Raw genomic sequence first — 12,760 nt, forward strand, 5'->3', positions numbered from 1 at the left:
ATGTGTTCATGTTCGAAAACAATAATATATATTTATACAGCAGCTCCTTTGTTTCCCCACTGCACTTGTTTGCAGATGTTATTTCACACTTCCGCCCTGCGTCACCCAATCCCCGCCTCTCCCCGTCTCTTACTTCCGATGTCAGCCAAGCCCCGCCCCCTCCGCGCTCTGATTGGCCCGCGCTGTTACCGGAGTTGTCAGCTCGCGTGGTGGAAGATTCCTCCGCCACTTGCGAGGCAGCCTCGCTCCAGCGGCGGAAGGCCACCCGCTCGTCTCCACCGGCCGCCTTTTGTTCGCTGTGTCCCGGGAGAAAAGCACCGCCGCCGCGTCCACGTACAGCGCACACTGGCTGGAAAATGATCATCTGTGCGAATAAGATGGAGTACCCGCTCAGAAGCCAATGCCAGGTAGGTCGCCGCCGAGCTCGGCTAACTAAATAACGGACTTCATTCATTTCACAAAGGGGGGGAAATTCCGCTTAAACATGCATTTAACCACCGCGTACATTAATATTTTCAGCCTTTTTACAATTACGTTTTCAATTCTAAACTAATTAAAAAGAAGCTAGCCAAACTTCATATCGCACTTGCTAACTTTGCTAACATGGCTATTTTTAATACATTCGGACAGAAATAGACTATCAAAAGTAACTTTTATGAGAACTTGCTTTCAAGCCTTGATTTTTTTTGGGTCTCCGCCCTCCTTATAATCGTCATGAATACTTTAAAAAACAAAGTATTGAATAAATAGAAGGAGTAAACATGTTAGAAATCATCAACATTAATGTGCGGTGGATGGGCGATGACGTCACCAGACTTAAAGTGTGAAATGCAGCTTATCAACAACAACACGGTTGTTTTTATAGCGTCTTCATGTCGAGCGGTTTGTTTGGCTAAGCCTTTTTTTTTTTTTGATTCCTGCGAGCTGAACTGGACTGCCAATCAAACTTGTTTTTCTGCCCTCGCCGCTGCTGTTCGCTTGGCAGCCGAGAGGGGGCGCCGTCTCCAGGAGTCCTCATAGAGATGTTTGCTGCAGACTCACCGGAGCTAAACGGGGAGGACCAGCATAGAAAAATATAGCATCACTCTGCTTTTTATTTGTATTTTTTGGGTATATAGCCAGGAAAAAAAATCCTATTGATAGTGAAAAAACTATTTTTCAAGGGAGTCCTGGCTTAGAGGCAGCAGAGTTGCACATAAAATGACAAAATGGAGATCAAGTCAAACACTTACAGCAGTGGTTCTTAACCTTGGTTCGATCAAACCTTAGGGGTTCGGTGAGTCGGCCTCAGGGTTTCGACGGCGTCTCCACCGCGGAGGTCAAGACACACCCAACTCATCGTGTAAATAAAAACCTCTCCCTATCTGCGTTTTATGGATACCACCAAACAATGTTCCTTCTAATTTACCATCTGATTTGCAAGTGTTTAATTTGTTGTGAGTTCATGCACTGTGTTGGGTTTGTTCTTTTAACAAGGTGATCATGCATGGCTCATTTTGTGCACCAGTAAAAAACATATAACTTTGTCTTGAATTTGAAAAAATATATATATTTTTCACAATCAACACTAAATTGGCCCTAGTGTGCTAATGTGAGTGTGGATGTTGTCTATGTGGCGAATTGTCCAGGGTGTACCCCGCCTTCCGCCCGATTGTAGCTGATATAGGCACAAGCGCCCCCCGCGACCTCAAAGGGAATAAGCGGTAGGAAATGGATGGATGGACAAAAGAAGGGTTTGGTGAATGCGCATATGAAACTAGTGGGGTTCGGTACCACCAACAATGTTAAAGGGGAAGATTATCACAATTTCAAAAGGGTTAAAAATCAATAAAAATCAGTTCCCAGTGGCTTGTTGTATTTTTTGAAGTTTTTTTCAAAATTTTACCGGCCCCGGAATATCCCTAAATAAAGCTTTAAAGTTCTTGATTTTCGCTATTTGCGATGCGACTGTCCATTTCCCTGTGACGTCATACAGGGATGCCAATACAAACAACATGGCGGTTACCACAGCAAGATATAGCGACATTAGCTCGGATTCAGACTCGGATTTCAGCGGCTTAAGCGATTCAACAGATCACGCATGTATTGAAACCGATGGTCGGAGTATGGAGGCAGATAGCGAAAACAAAACTGAAGAAGAATTTGAAGCTATTGAGCGAATAGCTATTGACGCTATTCGGCCATAGCGTGGGTGTACCTAATGAAGTGGCCCACAGCATGGCTGCCTTATTAGCATCGCCGGTAAAATGTGCGGACCAAACGATCAGGACTTTCGCATCTTGTGACACTGGAGCAACTTAAATCCGTCGATTGGTAAGTGTTTGTTTCGCATTAAACGTGGGTATCTAGTTTCAAATGTACATACAGCTAGCGTAAATAGCATGTTAGCATCGATTAGCGTAGCATGTTAGCATCGATTAGCTGGCAGTCATGCCGTGACCCAATATGTCTGATTAGCACATAAGTCAACAACATCAACAAAACTCACCTTTGTGATTTTGTTGACTTAATTGTTGCAAATGCATCTGCAGGTTATCCATACATCTCTGTGCCATGTCTGTCTTAGCATCGCCGGCAGACACTCTGGCACATTCAATGGGGGTCTGGCGGCAGATTTCTTGCCAGTGGTGCAACTTGAATCCCTCCCTGTTAGTGTTGTTACACCCTCCGACAACACACCGACGAGGCATGATGACTCCAAGGTTCCAAAAAATAGTCGAAAAAACGGAAAATAACAGAGCTGAGACCCGGTGTTTGTAATGTGAAAATGAATATGGCGGGTGTATTACCTCGGTGACGTCACGTTCTGACGTCATCGCTAAAAGACCGATAAACAGAAAGGCATTTAATTTGCCAAAATTCACCCATTTAGAGTTCGGAAATCGGTTAAAAAAATACATGGTCTTTTTTCTGCAACATCAAGGTCTGTATTGAGGCTTGCATAGGTTTGGTGATAATGTTCCCCTTTAAGAACCACTGACTTACAGTTAACTGAGGAGCCTTCAAATGCTCTCTCTTTACATTTAAAAGCATTTAAAGGCCTACTGAAACCCACTACTACCGACCACGCAGTCTGATAGTTTATATATCAATGATGAAATATTAACATTGCAACACATGCCAATACGGCCGGTTTAGTTTACTAAATTGCAATTTTAAATTTCCTTTTTCAAAACGTCGCGGAATGTCAGGACATAGCGCAGCACCATTTGCGGCTAAAAGTCGTCTCTTTTCATCGCGCAATTAAACCGTATCCTGGACATCTGTGTTGCTGAATCTTTTGCAATTTGTTCAATTAATAATGAAGTCAAAGTAGAAAGATGGAGGTGGGAAGCTTTAGCCTTGAGCCGCACAAACACACGGTGAGTTCTTGTTTGAAATTCCCGGAGGTGAAGCTTTACTATGGATCAGAGCGGTCAAGCGAACATGGTTCCCCACCACTTGTCAACCGGCAGGTTTCGGTGAGAAAATTGTGGTAAAAAGTCGCCTCTTACCGGAGCTTGCGCCGTCTATGCAGCTGACGTCGCCTTCCCTCAGAGACTGGCCTCAAGACACCCGTCCTCCAACTGTCAGGTACTATTTAACTCACTAAAACACTAGAAACACAATAGAAAGAGAAGGGATTTCCCAGAATTATCCTAGTAAATGTGCCTAAAAACATCTGAATCCGTGCCAATGCAATCGCCTTTTTTTTTCTTCTTTACTTTATTTTATTATTTTTTTCTAGTCCTTCGCTATCAACATCATCCCCGAATCTTTCATCCTCGCTCAAATTAATGGGGAAATTGTCGTTTTCTTGGTTCGAATAGCTCTTGCTGCTGGAGGCTCCCATTACAAACAATGTGAGGACATGAGGAACCCTCACCCTTGTGACGTCATCGTCTGCTACTTCCGGTACAGGCAAGGCTTTTTTATCAGCACCAAAAGTTGCGAACTTTATCGTGGATGTTCTCTACTAAATCCTTTCAACAAAAATATGGCAAAATCGCGAAAAGATCAAGTATGACACATAGACCTGCTATCCCCGTTTAAATAAGAAAATCTCATTTCAGTAGGCCTTTAAGGATAAAAAAAATTCAGTCTCTTTGTAACATGTTCCAAGCACAGGGAGCTGCATTGATCAGTGTTTTTTGAGCTAAGGCACATTTTTTTGCCTTGACAAAATGCGGACGCACACCACCAGCAGAAATCACAAAAAAAACGAAAGTCGGTTGACAGTAAAAAGTCGTCGCCGCAATAGTTGGATATGACTATAAAGCATAAGCAAGCATGCATGACTATAGCTCTTGTCTCAAAGTAGGTGTACTGTCACCACCTGTCACATCACACCCTGACTTATTTTGTATTTTTTGCAGTTTTCCTGTGTGTAGTGTTTTACTTCTTGTCTTGCGCTCCTATTTTTTGGGCATTTTCCTGTAGCAGTTTCATGTCTTCGTTTGAGCGATATTTCCCGCATGTACTTTGTTTTAGCAATCTAGAATATTTCAGTTGTTTTTACCCTGTTATGAGATGGCGTCTTGTCCAGGGTGTGCGCCGCCTTCCGCCCGATTGTAGATGAGATAGGCCCCAGCCCCCCCGTGACACCGAAGGGAATAACCGGTAGAAATGGACACATTATCCTTTTTTGCGGGGACATTGTTGATTGTCATGTACGGATGTACTTTGTGGACGCCGTCTTTGCTCCGCAGCAAGTCTTTGCTGTCGTCCAGCATTCTGGTTTTGTTTACTTTGTAGTTCAGTTTTATTTTTGTTCCGCATAGCCTTCCCTAGGCTTCAACGCCTTTTCTTAGTTTATTTTCTTGTTTAAGCATTAAATACCTTTTTTTTTTACCTGCACCCTGCCTCCCGCCGTTTCCAACATCTACAAAGCAATTAGCTACCGGCTGCCACCTACTGATATGGGAGATTATTACACGGTTATTCTAGACAACACCGACACTCAACAACAACACATCATTTGCAGACTCCAATTACTGGTTTGCAAAAAACATTTTCTGCCCCAAATAGATGAAATTAGATCATCTCCCATGGTACACCAGATCGTATCTCACGGCACCGTGGCTGAAAAACACTGCCATAGACCACTGGTCCCCAAACTACGGTCCGCGGGCCAGATACAGCCCACCGGCGTCAAATCCGGCCCGCAGGAAGTCCCGGGTAAATAAAAAAATGTTTTTATTTTTTAGAATCTGTCCTTTCTAATCCATTTCCTACCGCTTGTTACTCTCGCATATTGTATGTATAAAAATGCATTTTCCCAACAATAACATGACATCATCAAGTGCTGTTCTTTCAGTTAATTAGTGCGCAAGGAATATGTATATATTAGGGGTGTAACGGTACACAAAAATTTCGGTTCGGTACGTACCTCGATTTAGAGGTCACGGTTCGGTTCATTTTCGGTACAGTAAGAAAACAACAAAATAATTTTTGGGGGGTTATTTATTTACCAAATTTGCAAAATCTTCCACCAAAAATATTTTTCTTAGTGGAATATTTGATGTGCGGTAATGTGAACCTTGGATAGGTCAATAATTCATAATAACATTGATTTTGATTCAATATTATGTTTTGAGCAATGACAGTTTGAAAGAAAAAAAACAGCTTTGTTTTATTAGTCAACATTGCAACTTTTTCTAAATTACATTTAACTTTTAAGCTTTTTTATTTCATTTTTGTTATGTTTTTGTTTCTTTTAATAGCATTTTTAGAATGTGCGGTGGGCCTTTTAAAACATTAGCTGTGGGGCGCAAATTACCTTCGGGGCACCCCTGCTATGGATAATAAAAAATAAAATCTGATAAATCTATGGATAAAAAGCAGAGCTTGGCGACGCATGCGCGTTTATCATAACTCTCTCGCTCTCTCTGTCTCCGCCCCTCCCTCACGAATGCTGCTGCGTGCACAATTTGTTTTGTTTTTAACCCCGAACGTACATTGAAAATACACGCAACCCTAACTTAAAATGCCGGACATTTTGAGGCATTTAAGAAACTCCACCCGGACAGCCCCGCAAAAGAGGACATATCCGGTGAAAAGAGGACGTATAGTCAGTCTATCGTAGCCCGGTCGCTGCTAGCATGCCGTGTGTTGTGTCTCGGTGTGCATTGTTTACACAACGTGTGCTACGCTACTTAATATGTCCGTGTGGAAACTCGTTCGGTACACCTCCGAACCGAACCAAAACCCCTGTACCAAAAGGGTTTAATACAAATACACGTTCCGTTACACCCCTAATATATATTAGTTTCCAATCATTTCTGCAACTCTTATTTTTTCGTGATTGTGATTGGAGCACATACCTGTTGGTCACGAAAAACTTTCATGTAGTTTGCTTATTTTATGAATTTATTATGGCTCTACTGAAAATGTTGGGTCTTAAGTATACATGCAGCAACCTCTTAAGGCCCAAGCTATTTGTTTACATGCTTTTTTTTAATTTCTCTTTGCTATTTGGGCTTATTAGACCCTAATTAGAATAAAAAGTAAGAATCATCTTTTGATACGATGTACTTGGTCCATAAGTACACGATTGTGTACTTGTTTATTTTTGCACTTTTTTTTTTAAATTCCATTGTATGTTATACTTTTCTGACACCACCAGATGGCAGTATAAGTGTCCACATAAGTGACCATAAGACCCCAATTCAGTAGTGTACACATTTTAGGAAATAAGAGCTAAAAGGTGCTGTCCACGCATGTGGCCACTAAGCCTTTCGAGCATGAGTTTCAAACTCTGGCCCACGGGCCAAATCTGGCCTGCCGTGTAATTTATTTTGGCCCTTGAGGCAATATCAATTTAGCATTAGAGTCGGTGCTGCTGTAATACCGCATTCACCGCTAATACTCATACTTGCCAACCCTCCTAATTTTCCCGGTAGACTCCCGAAGTTCAGTGCCCCTCCCGAAAATCTCCCGGAGCAACCATTCTCCCGAATTTCTACCGATTTCCACCTGGACAACTATATTGGGGGCGTGCATTTAAGGCACGGCCTTTAGCGTTCTCTCTACAACCTGTCGTCACGTCCGCTTTCCCTCCATACTAACAGCGTGTCACATAATATTTGTGGCTTTTACACACACACACACGCACAAGTGAATGCAATGCATACTTGGTCAACAGCCATACAGGTCACACTGAGGGTGGCTGTATAAACAACTTTAGCACTGTTACAAATATGCGCCACACTGTGAACCCAGACCAAACAAAAATGACAAACACATTTCGGGTGAACATCCTCACCGTAACACAACAGAACAAATACCCAGAATCCCTTGCAGCACTAACTATTCCGGGAAACTTCCAGCAAACTGACCAATAATTAACGTTTTATTCATGCCTTTTCTCTTGCTATTTCGAGGCTTGAATGTTTGGTTCATTCATTTTTGTTATTTTATTTTCAAATTTATTATTAGCCTGTGGAAAAAATTTGATATTTACCTCAGAAGATTGCAAATAGAAAAAAAAGACATAACATTTTTATTCAAATCTGATTTGATATGCCATTGCCATTCTTTCAATTATTATTATTATTATTTGATACTGGATTTTGCATGTCACTAAGGTTATATAAGCCTTGCTTGTTCAGTATTTAATGCATAACTTGTTTGGGTCCCTATTACAAGGTTTATTTGTTCAACCTTGGCCCGCGGCTTTGTTTCGTTTAAAATTTTGGCCCACTCTGTATTTGAGTTTGACACCCCTGCTTTAGAGGTAAAAATATTTGCTTACATGTCCCTTGGCAAGTTTCACTGCAATGAGGCGCTTGCTTTTGCTTGACTTTTTCACCACTCCTCTTGACAAAATGTGTTGCTTTTCTGACATTGACTTGTTTCTTCAGCATTGTCCAGAAGTCATGACTTTCACAAGGCCTTTCTAAAACCTTCATTCTAGCCTGATTTAGCCATTCCTTTACCACTTTTGAGGTGTGTTTGGGGTCACTGTCCTGTTGGAACACCCAACTGCACCCAAGACCCAACCTTCGGGCTGATGATTTTAGCTTGTCCTGAAGAACTTGGAGGTCATTGTCCCATTTACTCTCTGTAAAGCACCAGTTCCAAGCCCAGAGCATAATACTACCACCACCATGCTTGACGGTAGGAATTGTGTTCTTGGAATTAAAGGCCTCGGGCTTCACGGTGGAAGAGGGGTTAGTGCATCTGCCTCACAATACGAAGGTCCTGCAGTCCTGGGTTCAAACCCAGGCTCGGGATCTTTCTGTGTGGAGTTTGCATGTTCTCCCCGTGAATGCGTGGGTTCCCTCCGGGTACTCCGGCTTCCTCCCACCTCCAAAGACATGCACCTGGGGATAGGTTGATTGGCAACACTAAATTGGCCCTAGTGTGTGAATGTGAGTGTGAATATTGTCTGTCTATCCGTGTTGGCCCTGCGATGAGGTGGTGACTTGTCCAGGGTTTACCCTGCCTTCCGCCCGATTGTAGCTGAGATAGGCGCCAGCGCCCCCCGCGACCCCAAAAGGGAATAAGCGGTAGAAAATGGATGGATGGATGGATGGATGGATTAAAGGCCTCACATTTTCTCCTCCAAACAGCTCCATTTTTGTTGCATCCGACCACAAAACTTCCCCCCAGAAGCTCTTATCTTTGTCCATGTGATGTTAGATGAAACAAAAATTGAGCCGTTTTACAGTCTGGCCCCCGATGCGCCCCCTCGAGTAAAAAAGTTTTGGGACCCGTGGCATGGACAAAAGGTTTTACGGAGAGCAACATCTGATTGTTGGCTCTGTTTTGATTGTTTGTCATGAATTGGGACAAACTTGGCAGTGTTTCTTATGCACAGGCAATGCATGTGGAGTGTTTGCGGCAAAGCCAAAAAGTAGAAGTGGAAGTCGTGTTTATGTGCTCTCTAAGGTGAAATCAGTTGTGTTTTCCCAGCCTGCAGCACAGAGTTGTGTTTGTCTTGCTCGCGTTCAGTCTGCACCCTTTCTTCTCTTTGCTGCTCCCTCAGTTCAGGTTGCAGAGCCAAAATCAGCCTTGCCTGCCTCTTGCTTCCGGGGATTTTTTGGGGGGGATGGGGGGGGGGGGGGGGCAGACTAGTAGAGTATTCCTGGATGGAGCCCCCCCCCCCCCCCCCTTCTCCCCTTTAGACATAATTGGAATGCAGATTGAATGTCCTTCTCCTCTATCTGCAGCAGCAACACATGACCCACACATCTCGCGCTGACACATTTGCCACCAGCGTGGTTTTTTTGAAACACTTCATCCATACTCCTGCTCTTTGTCTCCTTGTTTTTCATGACGTCGCTCCTGTTTTTCATGCCGCCTCAAGCCCGGCTTCCTGCTCAATAAGCAAAGGTGGGGATTTGTTTTTGACTGGCAAATCATGGTGCGCCTTTTTTTTTTTTGTGCATTGTATTCCACTCACAAGATGTTTTTATCTTCCAAAGTCTGACCACAAGTGGGGATTTCATTAGACTACATGATAGTTTCACATTGAAGGGGAATTGTTCAACAAAAGTCCTTTATTGCATTACATTATTTTACGGTATATCAGTACTAGTTTAGTACCGCGGAACTAATGAATTATATTCAGTACTATACCGCCTCTAAAAAGTACTGGTCGTCCAAACCAGTCGTCACGTTGTCATTGCTGGGTTATTTAAGCGCAGAGGAGCATGTTTGGCAGTGCACACACACAGAGTACTTACAAACCCCGTTTCCATATGAGTTGGGAAATTGTGTTAGATGTAAATATAAACGGAATACAATGATTTGCAAATCCTTTTCAACCCATATTCAGTTGAATATGCTACAAAGACAACATATTTGATGTTCAAACTGATAAAGACTTTTTTTTTTTTTGCAACTAATCATTAACTTTAGAATTTGATGCCAGCAACACGTGACAAAGAAGTTGGGAAAGGTGGCAATAAATACTGATAAAGTTGAGGAAGGCTCATCAAACACTTATTTGGAACATCCCACAGGTGTGCGGGCTAATTGGGAACAGGTGGGTGCCATGGTTGGGTATAAAAGCAGCTAAGTAATTCACAAACAAGGATGGGGCGAGGGTCACCACTTTGTAAGCAAATCGTCGAACAGTTTTAGAACATTTCTCAACGAGCTATTGCAAGGAATGTAGGGATTTTACCATCTACGGTTCAGAGAATCTGGAGAAATCACTCCACTTAAGCGATGATATTACGGACTTTTGATCCCTCAGGCGGTACTGTATCAAAAAATAACATCAGTGTGTAAAGGATATCACCACATGGGTTCAGGAACTTCATTAAACCACTGTCAGTAACTACAGTTGTTTGCTACATCTGTAAGTGCAAGTTAAAACTCTACTATGCAAAGCCAAACCCAGTTATCAAAAGTATCCTGAAAATCCGCTGGCTGGGCCTGGCCCGAGGTCACCTAAGATGGACTGATGCAAAGTGGAAAGGTGTTCTGTGGTCTGACAAGTCCACATTTGAAATTACATTTGGAAACAGAGGACGTGGTGTCCTCCAGAACAAAGAGGAAAATAACCATTCGGATTGTTATAGGCGCAAAGTTGAAAAGCAAGCATGTGTGATGGTATGGGGGTGTATTAGTGTCCAAGGCATGGGTAACTTACACATCTGTGAAGGCACCATTAATGTTGAAAGGTCCATACAGGTTTTGGAGCAACATATGTTGTCATCCAAGCAACGTTATCATGGACGCCCCTGCTTATTTCAGCAAGACAAGAGTTAAAACAGCGTGGCTTTGTAAAAAAAGAGTGTGGGTACTTTACTGGCCCGCCTGCAGTCCAAACCTGTCTCCCATCGAAAATGTGTCGCGCATTATGACGCGTAAAATACGACAGCGGAGAACCCGGACTGTTGAACGACTTAAGTTGTACATCAAGCAAGAATGGGAAAGAATTCCACTTTCAAAGCTTCAACAATTAGTTTCCTCAGTTCCCAAACGTTTATTGAGTGTTGTTAAAAGAAAAGCTGATGTAACACAGTGGTGAACATGCCCTTTCCCAACTACTTTGGCACGTTTTGCAGCCATGAAATTCTAAGTGAATTATTATTTGCAAAAAAAAATAATGTTTATGAGTTTGAACATTAAATATCTTGTCTTTTGTAGTGCATTCAACTGAATATGGGTTGAAAATGAATTGCTAATCATTGTATTCAGTTTATATTTACATCACACTGCCGTCTCCAGTCTGAATATACGATGGATGACCTGTTATTTTACATATGTTTGAAAAAAGCGTGTATTATTTTGTTAGTAGTTTGACTGGCAAATGACGGTGCAGCCTTTTTGCAAATGTTCCTGCATCTGCAACATGACCACAAAGTCATGTTTAATACAGAGTATAACTCCTCACCATTTATTTATTTTTACTATCATTAATCCTTTGTCCCTCTCTGGTTTGAAGACCAGCAGTGTTCATGTTGCTGCCGGCCATCAGACTGTTTACAGCACGGAACAAAAACATGCTTTGTAATGGCGCACATCGCCTCCTAAATCATCATTTATTCCTCCAGCCGCCCACACGGGCTGCAGTTTTTTTTTTCCTCCTCCTTTTCATGCGGGTGTTTTTTCCCTCCTGTGGGTGGACAATAAGGAGTCTCTCCTTATCAAGAATGCTGCTGCTGCTGTTTTGCACCTTTTGTTTGTTTTTCTGCAGACCCATGAAGCAATGCCACCCCATCCCCCGACCGCTATATTCAGCACGTGCATTGGTTTCTTTTTCAATATTTAACTCCATGACGTTATGGACTTAAGTTGCTATTTTATTATCGCGCCACCTCTTGATATGTAAAGAAAATAGTACGAGGCTTTATCTCTTCTGCTTTCATACAAAACCTATATGAAACTGAATCCTTACCATGGCGTCAACCTCGGTTCCCTTTTCAGTCAGACTTGTCCCGACATGCTTGTTGAGTAATGAAGTGACACATTTCTTCATCGCTTTATAATGACAGAACGGATTATTGCCCCGGCAGACACAAGGACTCACAATACTGCTAGTCATGTTTTGTTGTTGGTTGCAGGCTAAGTCAAGTTAAAGTAGCAATGATCCTCACACACAAGGTGTGGTGAAATTTGTCCTCTGCTTTTGACCCATCCCCTTGCTCACCCCCTGGGAGGTGAGGGGAGCAGTGAGCAGCAGCGGTGGCCGCGCCCGGGAATCATTTTTGGTGATTTAACCCCCAATTCCAATTCTTGGTGCTGAGGGCCAAGCAGGGAGGTAATGGCTCCCATTTCTTTAGTCTTTGGTATGACTCAACCAGGGTTAGAACTCACGACCTACCCATCTCAGGGCAGACACTCTAACCCAGGGGTCACCAACGCGGTGCCCACAGGCACAAGGTCGCCCGTAAGGACCCGATGAGTCGCTCGCTGGCCTGTTCTAAAAATAGCTCAAATAGCAGCACTTACCAGTGAGCTGGCTTTATTTTTTAAATTGTATTTATTTACTAGCAAGCTGGTCTCGCTTTGTTTGATATTTTTAATTCTAAGAGAGACAAAACTCAAATAGAATTTGAAAATCCCAAAAAATATTTTAAAGACTTGGTCTTCACTTGTTGAAATAAATTCAGTTATTTTTTTTTACTTTGCTTCTTATAACTTTCAGACAATTTTACAGAAAAAATACAACCTAAAAAATTATTTTAGGATTTTTAAACACATACTTTTTTACCTTTTAAATTCCTTCCTCTTCTTTCCTGACCATTTAAATCAATGTTTAAGTAGATTTTTTTTTGTTATTGTGAAGAATAATAAATCAATTTTAATTTAATTCTTCATTTTA

The 12,760-nt window shown here is 42.3% G+C and overlaps 1 protein-coding gene across 2 annotated transcripts in view; it reads left to right on the top strand.

The window, feature by feature from the left end:
* Window positions 1-207: 207 nt before the first annotated feature.
* The window catches only part of sesn4 (sestrin 4), a 51,239-nt gene continuing 38,686 nt past the window's right edge, over window positions 208-12,760 (top strand). For both annotated transcript variants that reach the window (XM_061900238.1, XM_061900239.1), the window contains exon 1: window positions 208-407. In XM_061900238.1, coding sequence (XP_061756222.1) covers window positions 357-407 — 51 coding nt within the window. In that variant the 5' untranslated portion in view covers window positions 208-356. The remainder of the gene's footprint in view (window positions 408-12,760) is intronic.

This window comes from Nerophis ophidion, linkage group LG05, assembly GCF_033978795.1.
Source record: "Nerophis ophidion isolate RoL-2023_Sa linkage group LG05, RoL_Noph_v1.0, whole genome shotgun sequence".
Lineage (NCBI taxonomy): Eukaryota > Metazoa > Chordata > Actinopteri > Syngnathiformes > Syngnathidae > Nerophis > Nerophis ophidion.